At 47.4% G+C, this 19,301-nt stretch overlaps 1 protein-coding gene across 4 annotated transcripts in view; it reads left to right on the forward strand.

Moving 5' to 3' along the window:
• The window catches only part of PPFIA4 (PTPRF interacting protein alpha 4), a 63,593-nt gene extending 44,510 nt beyond the window's left edge, over window positions 1–19,083 (forward strand). For 2 of the 4 annotated variants that reach the window (XR_011165742.1, XR_011165743.1), the window contains 8 exons: window positions 216–242; window positions 1,212–1,387; window positions 7,902–7,999; window positions 8,375–8,550; window positions 10,476–10,544; window positions 15,527–15,701; window positions 16,013–16,127; window positions 16,585–19,083. Coding sequence is in view for 2 of the 4 variants with exons in the window: in XM_069074600.1 (XP_068930701.1) it covers window positions 216–242; window positions 1,212–1,387; window positions 7,902–7,999; window positions 8,375–8,550; window positions 10,476–10,544; window positions 15,527–15,701; window positions 16,585–16,634 (771 nt within the window). In the remaining 2 variants the exon portion in view is untranslated. The remainder of the gene's footprint in view (window positions 1–215; window positions 243–1,211; window positions 1,388–7,901; window positions 8,000–8,374; window positions 8,551–10,475; window positions 10,545–15,526; window positions 15,702–16,012; window positions 16,128–16,584) is intronic. The other 2 variants (XM_069074600.1, XM_069074601.1) reach the window with 2 other exon arrangements.
• Window positions 19,084–19,301: the final 218 nt, after the last annotated feature.

Consider the following 19,301-nt stretch of genomic DNA (forward strand, 5'->3'; position numbering starts at 1 on the left):
TCCAGATAAATACATAACATACCTCCATCTACTTCACTGCTTACTCTTTCCTCTGAGAGCTTCAAGTCCCACCAATCTCCTTTTGCCCCCAGTTCAGCTGCAGGTGACCTCCTCCCTCTGCCCCTTCACCAGGGTGGGGGGGTCATTGCATGTAAAGGTTGTGCATTAATTGACTCAGTCTGTTTCTTCTGACATGCTGCACTTGCTTCTGCTAGGACAGTGAGGAGGGCAGTTGGGCTCAGGTAAGATCCCCTGCATGACTTCCTCTGAGGATTGACATGCAGGATGTGAAGGTCCCAGGAATTCTCTCTCCAACCCTTCTAGTTGGGGTCTACTCATCTCATACTTAAGTTTTCTTTTCTGGTTTCATATCCTAGAAGAGCCATCACTAGGCATTTATGCATCGAAGGCAGGGTTCAAAAACTGTTCACTGCCTTTTACTGTTCATTAGAAGCATTGAGCCTACACCATGTACATAATTAACTTGTTACAAAATAAATGCCCTACGTCCCTTAGAGTTTCCTGTTCTGTGTTGCATTCTAGATGTCTGCCTCTTATACTCTTAGTCTTACCTCCTAGAGGAAGAATCCAGAGACCTGGGGGACTGGTTGCTTCAGGAGTGCCAGGACACCCGGCAAAGCCATGTTGGAGCTAGCTGGCTCCTGGCTCTTCTTCTGAGCCCCCAGAACTGAGTCTTCTTCCCTGGAGAGGAGAAACAATATGTAAAGTGGTTGGTGTCAGTCTTTCCTGTCCCTTGCCCTGCCTGGAAAGAGTACTTATCAAACAAGAAATGATCCGTAGTTAGAGAGCAAAGGCCCGAGTGGTAACCCACACTCACTGGGTGGCCAGGCAAGGGAGAGTTGGTCTTTTTGTGGTTATGTATTACCAGCTCTCAGTGATTCACAGTAGGTGATTTAAATACTCTAAGGATTCTTTGAGGGGCTTACATCCAGTTGACCATCATCAGCCTGAGCTGCAGAGAAGGAAGGAAGGTAAATGAGAAATCACCATTAGCTTAGGTCACTGAAATAGATCCAGTTTTCAATCATCCTTCCTACCCCCTTACCCTTACTCCGGCCATGAAAAACTATAGAGGGAAGTCGGTGATGAAACCTTTGTACTCCTTCCTGGATAGAAGTTGGATGAACAGTTCTTTTAGCCACACATGAATGCTTCAAATGGCTCCGGCCCTCCCCCTCTTGCTCTGGCAGACCCTGGCCTACGGGGACATGAACCATGAGTGGATTGGGAACGAGTGGCTCCCCAGCCTGGGTCTCCCCCAGTACCGCAGCTACTTCATGGAGTGCTTGGTGGATGCCCGCATGCTGGATCACCTCACTAAGAAGGACCTCCGAGTCCACCTGAAGATGGTGGACAGCTTCCATCGGTAAGCCAGGGCCAGGAACCCAGCGTCACGTGGAGAGGATGGTGCATTCCCCACATTGGTCTTGGGCTGCCTTGCTGTAGGAAACACGGCGTCACTGCCTACCTCAGCATTCCATCCCAGTGCAGCGGCCCTAAGCCTCCACTCTTCAGAGGTCCTTCTTCTGTGTCCACCCTTAGTTTCTCTCAGTCATGACTATCCCTCATCACTAGGAGTGTTCCAGGGAAGGGCCTGGATAACTCTAGATAGGGTTGCCATAGAGGGGAATCATCTTTTGTCTGAGAGGTTAGAATAAATGACCTCTGAGTTCAATGAATTAATCAATAAGCATTTATTAGATGTGCCAGCCACTGGGCTAGGTGCTGGGGATGCAAAAAAAGGCAAAGGTACATTCCATGCCCTCAAAGAGTCCCCATTCTAATGGGGGATACAACATGCAAATGAATACGTACATGCAAGATATATGCAGTGTAAATGGAAGGTGATCTTAAGGGGTGGGTGCTAGTAGTGGGGGCAGGCTGGGGCTGGGAAGGGCCTTCTGCAGAAGATCGGTTCAAATTGAGTCTTAAAGGAAGCCAGAGTAACTGAGGATCAGAGGTGAGGAGGAAGAACATTCCAGGCAGGGGGCACAGCCAGTGCAAAGGTATGGAAGCAGGAGAGGAACGGCCAGGATGCCGATGTCTGTGGATCACAGAGTACTTGGAGGGCCGGAAGGTCTAAGAACATTGGAATTGCAGAGAGGACCCAGGTTGTGAAGGCTGTCCAAAGCTAAGCAGAGGATTTGGCATTTGATCCTGGAGGTTTTCGATTCCATGGTTTTAAGTCCAGTTTCCTTTGACCTTTAAATGTTTAAGAAATTTAAGAATCACTTCCCTATAGCAGTTTCTTCTTCAGCTCTTTTTCAGCTGGTTCTTAGAGGGCTGAGTCTCCTTATCTCCTTACTTTTCTCCTGACTCTGTATTGTTGCTTGAATTGAGGGTTCACAAACTGAATTTGTTGCCTAAATCAAGCCCAAGTAAAGTAGATGTTATTAATTAACCATCACTATATCATGGCCCTCTAGGGGAGGCTCTCCCAGACCTTTCTCTAAGCTTGGAGCCCCCTCAGAGAAGGATATTATTGTATCCTTCAACACTTTTATTCCCAGATTTTTTTTATAAGAGTTTATGGCTCATTGAAGCAATAGTGTGCTTCAGGGAACTTGTGGGCCCTCCTCTGGACTCAGGACCGGGTTTTGTCATGTCCAGAGTTGATGGAGAGAGTAGGGAAGTTTCTCTAAAGCTCACCTTTCTCCTTGCCTTGTGGATTTGTCTGGAAAGGTTTTCTTGCTTCCTAGATCATGGCTTATTGATCATATCAGCTTAGAGCAGACCCTAGAGATCCTCTATTCTGGCCCCTTTATTTTATAAGGCCAGAGGTGAAGTGGGTCAGCCAGGGCCACACAGTGCGTCAGTGGCACCAGCCCTGGCACCAGAACTGAGCTCTCGTAACTTCCATTCCCCTGGGCCCTGCTGCCTTCTCTCCCGGGCTATCTCAGAACCAAAGGCTTCCTTCCACCTCCTGTGAGAGCTGTGTGGTGCATCCTTTGTCTCCTGGAGGGCGTCTGCCAGGCCCTACACACCTGTTCCCTTCACTCCTCAGCTCAGTAATTGATAGGGAGGGTAGGGGGAGCTGGACAGTTCTCCTTTCCTGTTCTGCTGACTGGACACATTCACCTTCTGCCCACACAACTGGAAGCAGGGGATGGAGTCTCTCTGTCCAACCACAAGGTTTTTTTTGGAGCCCCTTCCTTCTGCCCAGGGGAAAGAACATTGAACTTGACTCTTGGAATATTAATTAAGTAACACTCCCACCTTGCTACGGTGCTGTGGACTTTCCAAAGTGCTTTCATCTCCATTGCTCATTTCTCACAACACCCCTTGGAGATGGGTCAGGCAGGGACTCTTTATTCCCATTAAGCAACTCAGAAAGTGAGTCCTTAAGAGTTTAAGTAGTTTGTCCCAGAGCACACAGGGAGTGAGTTATAGAATCAGGGCTAGAACTCAGGTGTCCTGACTACCCTCTAGCCCAGGCTGCTCCTCACTGTCCCATGCTGCCCAGCCATAGCCCTTTTCCATAAGGAGCTTGTGAGGTGATGCAGGGAGAAAAGGCAGACACAGCCTGAGAATACAGTGGCGTGTGTGTGTGTGTGTGTGTGAGTGTATGTATGGGTGTGTGTGTATGTGTGAGTGTGTGTATGTGAGTATGTGTATGTGAGTTTATGTGTGTGAGTATATGTGTGTGTATGTGTGTGTGAGTGTATTGTGTGAGTGTGTATGTGTGTGAATGTGTATTGTGTGTGTATGTGAGTGTGTGTGTATGTGTGTATGTGTTTGTGTATGTGAGTGTGTATTGTGTGAGTGTGTGTGTGTGTGAGATGGGGATAGGAAAAGGACTCGCTTCCATAAACATGGAGTGTCAGAAGATTGAGGGCAGAGCTGGAATTTGAACAAGGTCCAGACCAGTGTTCTTTCCAGCATACTTGTTTTTCTTATTTTTTCCCATTATACTCATTTATTAAGTGCCTACTGTGTGCATTTGAGAGGCAGCTTGGTCTGGTTTATAAAGAAAGCACTGGCCTTGGAGTCAGAAAGACCTGGGTTTGAATCTTGCCCCAGATATTTAATAGCTGGGTGACTCTGGGCAAGCTTAAGTTACTTCATCTATAAAACTGGGCAATAATAACTATAATGCTTACCTAACAAGGTTGGTGAGAGAACTAATGTGATGAGTTTGTACTTTGAAACTTTAATAATAATTATTTTAATAATAGCCAATATTTATATAGCATATTAATGTTTGCAAATTGCTTTATAGATATTTATCTCATTTGATTCTCACAGAAACTCTGGGAGGTAGATACTGTTATTATCCACATTTCACAGATAAGGAAATGGAGGCAGTCTAAGGTTAAGTGACTTGTCCATGGGCATATAGCTAGTAAAGATATGAGGCTGGCCTTGAATTTAACTCCTAGGATTCCAGAGACAGGGCTGTTCCCACCATTCCATGCTGCTTCTTGTGGAGGATAGGACATTAGGAGTCCCAGAAAAGATGGTCTCAGTATTCTCAGCGAAGTAAGAGGTGAGGTCTGTCAAGAGAGGTGAGTTTGGGGGGTTTGAGGAGAAAAGAGAAGGTTGTATTTAAATAGTTGTTTTGGGGGATGTAATAAGGAGGCAGTAATACAGGATTTCTGAATAGCAGTGATGACTAAGTTGAAGTTAGATGGCATAAGTTTAGGCGGGGCTCAGTCTACACAATAGTATGATTTGTTCCTGCCACATTCCACTTTTCTTGAGTAGAATCAGAGATGGCAGATAGTGGGGGTTTATGCAGATTGGGGATTACCAGCATGGCAACATAAGAGAGCCAGAGAAGGTCAGAGACTCAAAAGTGATGGTGCATAATTGAAATGGCTGACCACAGGGTCAAGATTTATAGAATCTTAGAGTTTAGAGGGTTCCCAGTGGTCACACAGTCCAATCTGAAGGCTGCAAAAGGAAAGAAGAGAACCTAGAACAGGTGTGAAAGAACTGGGAGAAGAGGGAGGGGTCAGAGCTCATAATGAGAGTAAAAAGGTGGTTCAGGTGGAATGAGGCAAAAGGACAAGAGATAATGTTCGTAGAGGGAAGTTTCTGAGTTGAGAATCTTGGAGGTGGGGCAGCTTTTGGTGTTGCTGAGATCTGTGGTGGTGTGATTACTCCTGCAAGGGCTGCAGTGAAGTGGAGGTTTAGGAACTGAGAGACCAAGGTGTTACAAGAGTCAGCAGTGTGAATAGTGAAGTCCCTGAGTTGGCCAACAGGTCATGATTGGAGAAGAAGACTGAACCAAGTGCTAAGATTATTGGAAAAGGCAGAGAGAGCAGTGTTCTGGAAGTCTGTCAGTGGCTGTAACAAGGATTACGATAGAATAACAGTGATCGTACATAACACTTATGTAGTGCTTTACATAGATTTTCTCATTTGCTGGGGAGAGGATGATATAATTGGACAGTGTGATCTTCAAAAGAGGAAGAAGCTTTGAGTGATGATGGCAGCAAGTTTATGGTGGTGGGTTGGTTGTAAAATGAGTGAGTGAATTATGGAAGCCCTCTGGAGGAGGTAGACTTGGACAGCTATTAAAAGGAAGTTAAAAGTTTGGGCTTCTGTGAAGGGAAATGGTTCCAGACATTTGGCATAGTCTATAGGAAGGCTGGGGAAAAAAAAGGAAGGGGAGAAGAGAAATGCAATAAAAAAAATCAGAGGAAAATCTATCTCGTGATTCAAAGCAAAAAAAAAAAATTGCGCTTGTCTCAGTTAAGGAATCACAGAGATAATGCCAGCACAGATACTTTATTTGGGTCTCAGTTTTTTTCCATCAGTAGGATGAGGAGGTTGTACAGTATGTACCATCTGAATATAAAGACCTTTCCCAGCTCTTTTTAAAAAATTAATTTTAACGAATTTAAATACCAAACAGTGAGTATTTGCATATACATATTAGAACAGAGAAAAGAGGATTGTACATAAAATGCAGATCTTTATAATGTACAGCTTTCTGACTTTAAAAATACATAAGAAGAGTTACTTGTAGCTTTGAAAGCTGTCCTACTTTCTAACCTTCTTTTTGGTCTTCCTTCTGTTTTTTTCTCTCCATTTGACAAAAAGATACTATAATGACCTCCCTCCCTATCTCTCTGTCTCCTCCTCTTTCCCTCCCTCTTTTCCTTCTTCCTTTCCTTCCTTCCTCCCTCCCTCCTTTTCTTTCCTTCCTTCCTTCCTTCCTTCCTTCCTTCCTTCCTTCCTTCCTTCCTTCCTTCCTTCCTTCCTTCCTTCCTTCCTTCCTTCCTTCCTTCCTTCCTTCCTTCTCTCCTTCCCTCCCTCCTTCCTTCTCTCACACCTTACCCACCAATATCCCACCCCATTAGCAAAGTAATAGGCAATATATGCCCCCTCCAGGTGTGTATTGTTTATTTTCCCCTCCTTTTAGAAGTACTCTGTGCTAGGAAATACCTGTCACTAACAAGGAAAGTTGAGGAAGTCAGGAGCCTGATTCTTGCCTAGCTGGCTTTCCTTCACATAATAATAGTTAACTTAATTAGCTAATAAGCTAATAATGAATAAGAATTTAATATTATTTCCCAGCTGGCTTTCCATCCCTTAATAATAATAGCTAGCAAGTATTAGTTAATAATCAAAAATTGCTTAAAATAACAACACCAATAATAGGGTTCTTATCCAGCTGGCTTTCCCCTCTCTTTATAAAGTTACTCCATCTTACACCCACCTTAATGTACACGGTTCATTATCCTCATAATGACTGCTTCCAGCTCTTATTTATCTACCCTTTCTAGGTTTATATAGCACTTTTCTCATCACAACCTCGTAAGCAGGCTCTGGAGCCAGCTCTGTCATTGTACCCCAACAGCTCTGTGGTCCAGCAAATGGGGTTCCTCATGGCTCCTTCCTGGGGAGTCAGGGAGGGCATGGGTGACCTTGGCCACGTGTCCTGGATATGAACTAGCTGGGCACATAGCGAGTCCCTCCACGGCCTCAGGGGCCGTAAAGGACTCTGCTCACAACGCCCTGGCTGGTGGGTGTCTACAAAGAGAAACCGAGGTAGCCAGTGGGGAGAACCCAGGACCATCCTCAGAAGTACAGTTCTCATTCTGGCTCTTGCTCAGTGTGTGAATTTGAACAAGTCCCTTCCACTCTCTGGGTCTCAATTTCCTGATCTCTGAATGAGAGGCTCAGGTTGTCTCTGGTCCTTCTGAAGTCCTTTGTTTTTCTTTAATCCCCATCACCCCTTTGGCTGTTACTCCTTGTGATTCTAACCTAAGCCTTGTTTAGTTTGAGAGCACTTGCAGGGCACTAAGTACACACCCAGAGTCATCTTTTTCTGTCTTCGGGTTGAAGCTAAGGTGGTCTAAGGCTGAGAAGGGACCCTAACTCTGCTGGGTACTCCTTGTGTGACCTTGTATAAATGACATCCTTTCCAAGCCTAGGTGCTCCTTTCTGGGCCTTCCCTTTCCTCTCTGGGCTTCAATTTCACCTTCTGTAAAATGAGGAAGTCGAGCTAGGTGACCTCTAAGGCCCCTGCCAGCACTAATCCTATGATCCAGGGATTGTGTAGTTGTCTTGGTCTCGGTCTTGGTTTTGACATTGCCTAGATGGAGTGGAAGGGATGTGGAAGGAAGCAGCCTCAGAGTAGGGCCCCAGTGTGGAGCTGAGAGCTGGGTAAGAATGGCTAATGGAAGGGCAGCGGGACATGAGTGGGCTGGTAGGTAGGCTTCTTCACTGCTGTGGGCAAGGAAGTTGTAGCAATATGTTCACCAGAGGCAAGGGGCCATTTGGCACTCTGAATTCCTCCTCTAGTGCATAGCCCCAGCTACCCCTACCCTACTCTGGTTACAGAGTTATTGCTGGAAGGGGGAGAGTCACTTGCCTCCTCTTCCCTCCCACCACCACTCCGGGCTCAGTACCATGATTTTGTCCAACAGGAGCAGCCTACAGTACGGCATCATGTGCTTGAAGAGACTCAATTACGACCGAAAGGAGCTGGAGAAGAGAAGGGAGGAGAGCCAGCATGAGATCAAGGGTGAGTTGGCTCCTATCCCAGGGCTCCTGCAGCTGGGGGTGGAGGGAGAGGGTAAGTGGTCAGGGTACTGGGTAGGGCATAGCATAGGACTATTGGCCCAGCTCTGACAGCACTCCCTGGACTCCTTTCCTAGGGTCCTAGATTTAGAGCTGGAAGGAAACTCAGAGCCATGTTTTACTGATGAGGAAAGCAAAGTCCAGTAGAGGGACCTGACTTAGCTAAGCCCATGCAGGTGGTCAGTAACAGAGCCAGGATTCTCATGCAGGGCCTGACTCTACATCCAACCTGCTTTCTCTACTATGTCACTTTGCTTCTTTGAGGGACCAAGGCTCATTGCAGGACTGCTGCTCTCTCCCTTGATCCTTGCCCCTCCAGATGTGCTGGTCTGGACCAATGACCAGGTGATACACTGGATCCAGTCCATTGGGCTGCGGGACTATGCCAGCAATCTTCATGAGAGTGGTGTGCATGGGGCCCTCCTCGCTCTGGATGAGAACTTTGACCACAACACGTTGGCCCTGGTCTTACAGATTCCTACGCAGAACACCCAGGTGGGATGCACTCCCTTTCCTTCCACTTTCTGTCAGGTCGTGCCAGCATTCAAAATCTCTCTCTCTCTCTCTCTCTCTCTCTCTCTCTCTCTCTCTCTCTGTCTCTCTGTCTCTGTCTCTCTCTCTCCCTCTCTATCTCTCTCTGTCTCTCTCTCATACATATTGGACTTTTCCAGGGCCTAGAAAGCTCTTGGTTTGCCATTGACAGGAATGCAATGAATTGAAGCCTATTTTAATCTCCATTAAAATAACTTCTTCAATGGAGTCTTCAGGCCAGCTCATGCCTGACAAATCCTTTCTTGCCATCACATAGTGTCTCTGTGTAGTCCCAGCCTCCATCTACTCTGTCCTTGATCACTCTTGGATCTATTCTGAGAAAACTGGGTAGAACCACAGTGATAGTGAGGGAGGACCAAGGCATAAGCCCATCAAAATTTCACCCTTGATCTCCATGGTTTCTCAAGCCTGAGAGTCTGTCCCTGACAGAGGTGCTAAGGGATGAATTTTGGGAGGGCATGATTGGCCTCCAGAAATTAGGGGAGTCTTCCTGATTTTCCTTTCATAACTCATTAGAAACTCATCACCCAAACATTATTTTAATTTTCCTTTAATCTATTTGTGTTTGAGGCCTGCATAACTTTCAGAGGATCATTTTCCATTTTGCAGTTTTGTCTTTAGAGCTGGAAGGGATCGTAGAGATTATCCAGTACAGCAATCTCATTTTACAAATGAGTAGATGAAGGCCTTGAGAGGTAAAGAGACTTTCCCCCAGAAAACATGGCAGTGAATTCTGTGTGGGAAGTAGCACTTGCTTTTATTTGTCACAAAGTTAATCTATTTTAAGCTTTAAGGTGGGTGGAGGAAAGAAGCCTGGAGTAGTAGGGGTCTGGTGAGCAAGCCCATTTCTAGCCTAGCCCCTGCCTTTCACCCTTTTATAAACTCTGATCATATTTCCCCCCAGCTCTTGTCTGTCATTTTGGGACAAAGAATCTCCACCCCCGATGGTTTTAGTCATCCTGCTTTGGGCTTTTTCCAAATGTGTTGTTTGTATCTTTCTGGGGATATAGCAACCAGAGCTATTCACAGCATTCCACAAGTGAACTTGTTTTGGCTTTGTACAAGGATAGGGTGATATTTGCTGATGGGACTCAGAAATGTCGTGGCCATTTTGGTCAGAGAAGCACACTGGGCCAGAGTCTTTTGGAAACAGACTATAATGACCAACAGCTCTTAGCGTCTCTCCTTCTATGATTTATAATCTGTATTATGCCCACTGGTTATCTATTGTCCACATACTTATCCTGTCAAAGAACCTCAGTAGCTTAAAGATGTATGGTTTTTGTTTTTTACTTATAGAAATCATGTTGCCCTTTCCACCCTGTGTTCATTAGTCATCTCCAACTTCACTTTCTAGCATCCGTTTATTATAAATTCTGCCAGATTATACTATGAGGGAGCAATCCAAAGTGTATAGTTCTCAGACCTCTATTGAAGTCAGTTTCGATGACTGGCAGCACTTTCCCAGGAATACACTTAACACAAAGATAATATATAATCTTCCCATTTATATAATCCTAAAGTTATAAACCCAAGTGACGTTTATAAAAGCACTTTTATATAACTTTATATATTACATATATGTATGTATATGTGTGTATATTATATATGTATCTTTACAAAGTACATTTATATAACTCTAAATTTATAACCCTAAAAGTTTTACAAAGTACTTTCATCACAACAACCCTGTGAGGTTGGTGGTAAAGGTGTGAAGGCCTCCTTTTATAGACGAGGAAATGAAAGCTTGTGCCTTCTCATCCAATGCATGCTTCTCTTGTGGGTGTCTCCGGGAGTCTGGGGAGGGGGCTTAAACTGGGCTCAAGGCTGTAACTCCTGTTCTTCTCTCTTCCTACTGTTATTCCCAGGCCCGCCAAGTGATGGAAAGGGAATTTAATAACCTCTTGGCCCTGGGCACAGATCGGAAGCTGGATGATGTGAGTACCTAACTTTAATTGAAATTCATTTGGGGAGTTCTGGCCATTGTTGGGATTTGGCCTTCACAAGCCCTTCTTATACTAAAGATTTACAGTGAGGTGGCTTAAAAGAGAAGAGGCATGTTTTGTTTGGGCCCAGAAAGCAGATCTAGGGACACTGGGTCAAAGCTGCAAAGAGACAAACTTAGGTTCCGTGCCAGAAAAGAAGCGCCCACAATTGGAACAGTCCCAAAGTGAATGGGCAGCCTCCTTGGGGAAGTGGCTTCTCCATCAGTGAATGTTTCCTAAGCAGAGGCTCCATGATTGTGTGATGGGTATCCTGTTAGAAGGGATTCTTGTTCAGTTATGGGTTGGGCCAGATGGTCACTGAGGCCTCTTTCAGCTCGTGACATTCTGGAGTTCTGTGGGAGAGGCACCAAAGCCTGGTTAATAAACCCTTGGACTCTGTGTAGGTGCTTCATACCCAGTTTTGCTTGTGGGCAGCTTTTGGGTCTCCTTAGGTTATGGTTTATGAGCTTTTGGGAGAGGTTGTAGTGTAGGGTGACATTTCACCATCACCCCCTAAAGGATCAGAGTTTCCTCCTCCAAAGATCCTGCCATTTGAGGTCATAGTTTTTCTTTTGTGTTTCTGAGACCCTCCCTCTCCCTAGCAGGGCATGTGCTCAGTTAACTACTTTGGATCCAAAAATTATTTTGCTACACTATGTGGGGATCTCAGGTACAAACTCTAAGTGGGTGGCCAAATATTAGGGATTAGGCTGTTAAATTTTAGGGAAGACATTTGAGGCAGAAAGACCCGTGAAAAGGCAGTTACAATAGTTTAGGTAACCAACCTGTTACTCAGTTCAGTTTGACACGGTTTTAACTCATTGGTCATCTCCAACTTCACTTTCTAGCATCCAGTCTTGCTCTTGTGCCTAGTCCAAGCCAGTGCTTTCCTGTCTCAGTATCCCTTATCTCCTTCCCATTTGCATTCTGTAGGCTTTCTCCTAGAGTGTATGCCAGGCAGCCCACCCCCAGGTCCCTAGCAGTAGTGTGTGCCACCTGACAAAAATCTCCTCGAACTTCTTTATTTACTTGACATGTTGCCTGCCCTGTCCTCTCCCTGTGCCTCCCACCTGACATCCCACCCCATCCCCTTCAGTTCCTTTGATTTGTTCCTTGACTAAGATGCTCGACTCAGTTAATTCATTGTTATTTTCCTTCTGCTCATTACAGCTTCTCCATTTCTGGTAAAGCACCTTGCTCTCTGATTCCCACTTTCTCATACCAGCTTCATTTTTTCTTCTTTATCTTCTCTGTGGTAGAATCTGTCAGACTACCTGGTGAATGGTTCTTGTCTGCTTTAACACCATACTTCAAAGATCAGTTGGCCAGTCAACAAGCATTTCTTAAGTGCTTGCTGTGCTAGGTGTTGGGAGACTATGGCCAAGTGAAACATTGCCTTGAGAAGCTGACACTGTAGCAGGGGAGACCACATTCATCCATGCATACCATTCATCCATCATCTGTCCGTCCATCCACCCATTCATCCGTCCATCTATCCATCCATCCGTCCATCTATCCATCCACCCATCCACCCGTCGATCTATCCATCCATCCGTCCATCTGTCTATCCATTCGTCCATCCACATCTCTCTTTTTACATATGTGTGTATACAAAACACATACAAAGCAGCCTCGGGCAGCCTTGGTGGGAGGAAGGCACTAGCCTTGGGAGACAAAGAAAGAACTCATGCAGAAGATCTGACTGGAGTTGAGTTTAAAGGAAATCTGGGATTCCAGGGGTCAGAGTGGAGGAGGGAGAGCATTTCAGGCACAGAGTCAGGACATAGTTCGTCATGTGTGAGCAACGGGGAAAAAGACTGAAATAGCTAGAAAGATACAGGATGGGACTAAGGGCTCTAAACGCCAAAGAAAAAGGTTTCCATTTGATCCCAGAGGTAATAGGAGCCGACTAGAGTTGAAGGAGAGGGGTGACATTAGGAAAGTCACTTTGGCAGCCACAAGGAGTAAAGGGCTGGAGGGGGAGAAATTTGAGGCCGGGAGGCTGTTTACAGTTAGGAAGCTATTGCAGTAGGTCAGTTAAAGGTGACTCATGAGGGCAGGGGTGGGGAACTTTCAGCCACATGTGGCCCTGTAGGGCCTCAAGTGCAGCCCTCTGACTGAATCCAAACTTCACAGAACAAATCCCCAATAAAAGGATTTGTTTGTAAAACTTGGACTCAGTCCAAAGGCCACACCTGAGGACGTAGAGGGCCGCATGTGGCCTGGAGGCTGCAGGTTCCCCACCCCTGCCCTAGGGTAGTTCCTGTGTGAATAGAGGGAGGGTCCATGACTTTATCCACATGAGTGACAGCTCAACGTCTTGCTGCTTAAAGAAATTACAAAGGGCTAAAGAAACTCATCACTTGACATTTTTATAGCCACAGAATCTAAGTGGCAAAATGGACTTTCAAGGTCACCTCGTCTAACCCTTTCATTTTACAGAAGAGGAGACTGAGGCTCAGAGAGATTAGTTACCTTGCCTTGGGGTCATGTGGGTGGTGCTAGCAGAAAGCCAAAATTTGAACCCACCTCTTAACTGCAGATGCAGCCCACACTCCTCCCACTACCTGGTGCTGCCTCTCGTCGTTTTTGCCTCAGCTAGTCCAGCAGTGCTTTGAGATTCTCATATATTTCTGGAAGGAGAGGTTTGCTTTTTTTTTTTTTCCATAGCAATGCCTTGGGAGTGGGTTTCTGATTTAGGAAAGTTGACCTTTCCAGTCAAGTGGGTATCAGATAACTTGCCTCCCTCTGTTTCCACCTTCAGAAATAGGGCTTTAGTTCTCCTTATGCCCTCTGTGTTGTAGATCCTTCTGGCCTCTTAAGTCTTCCTGGTCTCTGCCTGGAATGTCTACTCAAAGGGGAACCGGTCCCATGCACCAGGGTGGAGATGTCTGGCAGGGGCAATGGGAGTGCTGGGCAATGCAGAAGTTCTAGAGAAAGAGGGCTTCTCGGAGAAGACAGAGGGTCAGGGTCTGGGATGAGACTTTGTGATTCAGAGGTGGCCTGAAAGTGGGGGAGGTTGTCACCTAATGCTGCACCCAGAATCTGCTAAAGGATCCAGTTTCTTCTGTCTAGAATGTTTCTGAGGCTTACTTCCCAGGCTCAAAGCCTACAGAAGGGAACTGACTATCCATGAGGGAATGCTGCTTGAAGTACAGTCAGTCGTTCATTCAACAAACATTACATGCCAAGCTCTGTGATAAGTGCTGATTTATAGCAGGAAGTCCATCAGACTACCAGGGCAGGGATCCAGTGTAACATGTATTTTTTAAAGTATTTAACAGACATCAAGGTCCTGTTCTAGGCTTTGAACATAGAGAGATACAATAAAGATCCTGCCCTAAAGGAACTTTATAATGTAATAAAGAAGGGGGGGAAGATGTACACAAAATATGTGTGGCACAAAAGGAGAGATCCAGGGAAAGGACTTCTGAGAGATCTGAGGGAGAGGCTCATCCAGGCTGTGTGTGGGGGAAGTGGGCAGGGGGCAGCAGAGGTCCCAGGGTAGCAGCTCCTGAGTTGGGCCTTCAAACCATGGAGACCCTGGAGTTGTGAGGGTGCTTGTTCATCCCATGAGCAAAGGCACAGAAATGTCACAAGCTTTGGAAACTTTTCTTGAGCCTGACTGCATGTGTGTTTAAGAGTAGGGGAGGTGACTCTTGGTCTGGGACGGGTGAAGGCTAGGCCTGTCTGGAGTCAGGGGGTGGATTAAAAATGACCGAGGAAGGGTATTTATAGCCTGAGAAGCCCTTGGTGAGCACAAGAAGAGTGTGAGCTTGCTTTTGGCAGCCAACACTGACGGTTCTTTGAAGGGATGGCCGGGCAGGCAGTGGGGAGAATAACAAAAACGACACAATAATTACAAAAATAATAGCCAGCAATTGCAGAGTGCTTTGAGGTTTGAAAAATGCTTTACAAATATGATCTCATTTTATCCCTACAAGAGCCCTGGGAGGGAGGGAAGTGCTATTCTTATCCCCACTTTGCAGATGAGGGAATCAGGCACTTAGAGGTTAAATGACTTGCCCAGGGTCATGTAGCTAGTGAATATCTGAAGAAAGATTTGAACTCAGGTCTTCCTGATTCTAGGGCCAGTGCGACATCTGTGGTTAGCTGACATGGCTGGTTTTGGCCAAGGCCACCTATGACTGTCAAAACTCCACTGACCAGTCCAATCCCCAGCATTAAGCCAGAGAGAGAGAGAGAGAGAATGAATGAAGGAGGAGGCCTTTCAGGAGAAAGACCCTCCAGAAAAGGGAGGCGGTAGGAGTGGGATGGCTCTCCACTTCTATTCTATTGTGGATAAAGTGGGACACTGTGTGGGAGGTGTGACCTTCGCCTTGTGCATAGAAGAATACATAACTCATGGCACTGGTAGCTGGAGGATAAGGGAATTCTACTGAGAGGAGATCCATAGGGATCCAGATGCCCAACACTCTCTCTACTTAGCTGGGTCTGGGAAGGATTGGACATTCACTGAGACCTAATGAAGGCCAAGATTTGGTGTCTTGGGAGCCAGCTTGTCACTTTTCCCTTGGGGGAAGGAATGGGAGATGTGAGTGGATGGGAAGGTATAAGGAGAATGGAGATCCTAAGCTTGGGCTGGGGTGGTTGGACCAGGGCAGCAGGAACCTCACAGAGAACTGACCTGAGACACTCTTCCTTGGAGTCGTAGGTCTGAGATATCCTACCTTAGAGCTAGAAGGGACATTGGAAATCATGCGATTGAACCTACTCATTGTACAGATGAGGAAATTGAGCCCCAGAAGATGGGAAGTGGTCCCTGAAAGGTTCCCACAGGGCTTGAAGGTAGATCCAGACAAGAGTGGATGAGACTTGAGGTCCCAAAGAGTGAGGATAATGATGCTTCATATTCTCTGTGTGTGTGTGTGTGTGCGTGTGCGTGTGCGCACATGCATGTCTCTAACTTGCAGGGTGAGGACAAGGTGTTCCGCCGTGCCCCATCCTGGAGGAAACGCTTCCGTCCACGGGACCCCCATGGAGGGATGCTCAGCACCTCAGCTGAGACCCTCCCCACCAGCTTCCGAGTTTCCACCCTGGGGCCATTGCAGCCCCCACCGGCTCCGCCAAAGAAGATGCTGCCAGAAGGTGAGCTGGCTGCTAGGGTATAGTCAGTGTCCATGTGGGCACAGGATCTCCCCCCAATGCCCCCTCTCCCTCCTGCTATTTAGAAACCCAGCTACAGAGGGGGTACCAGAGATAAAATGTGGCGGTATCTGAGCCCTAGTCCTGCCATTCATGTCAGAAGGCTGGTTGCCAATCCCTGGCTTCCCAGTTCCCCCTGCTAATGCTAAACTAATGGTCTGGCCCTCACCCTCTACCCAGTGCTTCGTCCCCATGCCCCACCTTGCGCACTAACCCCTGCTCTGTGTGTTCTTGCTGCTTCTGACTCCTCCCAGCTGGGACATCAGGGTCACAGAGACTGGAGACCTCTACGGTTCGGACCTACTCCTGCTGAACTCCCCCCTACCTTCCCTACCCCGGGTCTGACGGGGGGTGTGCCCGTGGCTCGGGGTAAGTGGGGTAGGCCCTATGCCAGGCTGGGAATGGGTTCCTGCCTGCACGAACTCCTCCCCTGACACATCCCCAGACAGTTTGCTGTCTTTTTGGTTGCCCGTTCCACACCCACTGAGCGTAAACGGCCCCCAAACATCCACCTAGGAGAGCTTCTCCTAACTGTTCCAAGGAGCCGAGATGCTACCTCTTGGGTTTTGGCTTCCTCACACAACTGCTTTGTGCCCTCCAGGCCTAGCCCTTTCTCTCTAGCACTGGTCCATGCACACTGCCCTGCCTGGCCATCATCTTGCCTTTTCTGCCTTGCTTTGCTCTGGGGATTAAGGGAGGTGGGAGCTGACCCTCAGAGGTGTAATGGGTGGGGAAGACTTTGCTGCCCCTTATCTCCTTGGAGTCCTCCTGGCTCCTCCTAACCCCATTCTTTCTCTCTTTCTCTCTCTGTGTCTGTCTTTCCTAGTTCATTCCCACTATCTCTACGGACACATGCTCTCCGCCTTCCGGGACTAGCCACGGCCCCACCCGGCTTCCTCCTTGGCCTCACCGGCCTGGCCGGCTTGATCCCCTCCTGCTTGTTCCCTTTCCAGTAGCTCCCAGTCTTGTCTGTGACTTTCCAGTTGCCCCTGGATCTCAGCATATACTCATCCTTGAGCTCTGACCCCCATCCCCTTTGTCCATGTGTTTCATGAGGCTTTGGTTGGGGCCTCTATGTGCCAGGCTTGGCCCCATGGATTGGTCATTCTCAGACTACAGGGGAGAGAAGGCAGCAAGCCCAGGGGGTGGAAACAGCTCCTTCCCCTTCATCCTCTGAATACCTGACCTGTTCCCCTGGCCTTGGAGCAAGGGCCAGGCCATGTGGTACCAATAGAGTAGTGTGAACTATGGCTCCCAGGGGAAAGATAACTGTGCTCTGGCTCTAAGCTGTTTCCTTCCCACTAGGGAGGGTCTCCTAGGCCTTGACAGTGTTTCTACCTAACAACTGATTTTGGCACCCTGTGACAACTTCTACATTAGCAATAGCCACAGAAACAGCTCTCAGGGTTTCCTGGGGGTTTAAAGGGACCTTGAGACCTTCTGGGAAGGCAGGAGAACAGAGCAAAGGGCTTCACCTAGGCTTGGGGCATGGGGAGAGTGAAATAGCAGGAATATCTCCACCACCAGAATAGGTTCCAGCTCAGTCTCTCTGGGATCCAAGCCCCAGGACCTGGCCAAAGAGAGCGTTAGGAAGAATGGGCTTGACCAGCAGGCTGCCTTGGGGCTGGTGTGGGAGAAGAAATGAGAAGAAATAGGCCAAGCGTCCACCAACAGGGAAGCCCCTTTCTTCGGTCAGACATTCGGGCAGGAGGGAGGGGAGCAATAAGTTACATGTGGCCATGGGAGCCCTTGTCTCTCCACTTGCTCCCCAAGCTCTGGCCAGACTGCTGGGTTGGTGGATTCTAGAAGAATGTCATAGATTCACACTGACTCAAAACACTGTGTTGGGGAGGGGAGTGGGCAAGGATTCTCCTCTGCTTCCCCTGAACTCTCCCCAAGGGATGGAAGTAGGAAGTAGGAGATAGGAAGAGAGGGGAGAGGAAACGGAACTTCTCTGAAGAGTGACTGCACATGTATCCTTTTTCCCTCAGAGTCTTGTGGACCCTGAGTTTCCAATCCTCTGACTCTTGCCATAGAGTCCTCTTTCCCTCTTCCCTGAGCCTGCTCTCTCTGTCCTGGGAGTGTCCCAGGAAGAGGCATTCCCAGAATATCCTCCTCATTATGTCCTTTCCCCACCAAGAAATATTGCAGGTGCCTAGAGTTTGTGTCAGGGGTGAGCGTCTGGGGAGGGTGGGGAGGGTCCAGGACTGAGTTTTAGAGTAAGGAGTCAGAGATAATAACTGGTTTCCTGGAACCTCTACAACCCACTGTCCTTCCTGGGCCTCTCTCTGGAAGGGGGCTCAGGTTTTATCACTCTTCAGGTAGGCCTCCCTATGGGAAGAGTTTGTGTGCTGGTTTGGCCTCTTAGCTTTTGAGCTAGGCTTAGCAATCAGGCTGACTGAGGCAAAAGTTGCCTACCTACCTGGAGGGATGATGCCCCAGCAGGGGCCCAGAGCATATTAGCTCTCAACCTGGTCCTTTGTTTTGTAATGGAAAGAAGAGGAATGCTAAACCTCTGTCTGCCTACATGGTCACTTCTTCACTCTGAGAAACTGATGAACCGGTTCCTTCAGAGGTTAGGCAAGTGGGAAAGCATCTTGTGATACCCATTCTCTGGAAAGGCCTTTGGGACTTGTGTGCTCATGTGCTGCTGCCTGCTCCCTTCCCACAAAGCTGATGGAAATGGTGGAGCTGGGATTTTTAATCAGGAAATGAGTTGGAAGGAGACTAGGCTGAGAGAAGAAATTCTGTTCTAAGACCAGACTTTTGGGTTATAGAGTATTGAATGTTAAGATCCTGGTATTGCGCATCTAGGATCATGGGGACTGCAGTGCCATCTGAATCCTTTAAAAGACTAATTATTTTTCTTTTGAAAACATCCCACGCTAAATGGGCTATGCTGAATGAGAGATCAAGCCAACAGCTGCATCTCCAGCCCCAGCTCTCTAGGACCTTAATGTTGACCTGCCCTGGCTGGCCTGATCACAGGGCAGAAGCTAGAGAGAGAAAATGCATCCTTCTAAGGGCTGTTGGGAAGCAGGGGGATCCGTGTGACACCGTGGTAGTGGGGTGTTGTCTCAGTGTGTACCTTGCCTAAGACTCAATATGTTTTTTTATTTGGAAAGTCACTAGTGACCCCAGTCCCCCTCACCAGCCTCCTCTGTCTCGTCAGGTCCTCCTTCCTCAGTACTGTATCAGATCACTGCATCAGGAATGGGTGTGCAACGCCCCTCTGTGTGTGTGTGTATGTGTGTGTGTATGTGTATGTGTATGTGTGGCAGGGGTGTGTATGTAACAATAAACAACCCGGTTTTAAAACAACATACATATTGCCTCTCGTCCTCTTGAATGTTGATATTCTGGGTTTTGGGCTCCCTGGAGGCTGCTCCTGGGCTGAAATACAGTTGAAAAAAAAATAAGCCTTTTTATTCAATCAAGAACCCACTTGTCTGCCGCTGCCATCTTGATCTCTCAGGAGAGAAGTCTGGGGACACAGGGGATGAAGAAGAGGCAGGGAGAGAGGGCTTTAGAATCTGGCAACAT

The sequence above is a fragment of the Petaurus breviceps genome, unplaced genomic scaffold, assembly GCF_028583685.1.
Source record: "Petaurus breviceps papuanus isolate PSGF00001 unplaced genomic scaffold, PetGlider_PUasm1.0 90895, whole genome shotgun sequence".
Taxonomy (NCBI): Eukaryota; Metazoa; Chordata; class Mammalia; order Diprotodontia; family Petauridae; genus Petaurus; species Petaurus breviceps.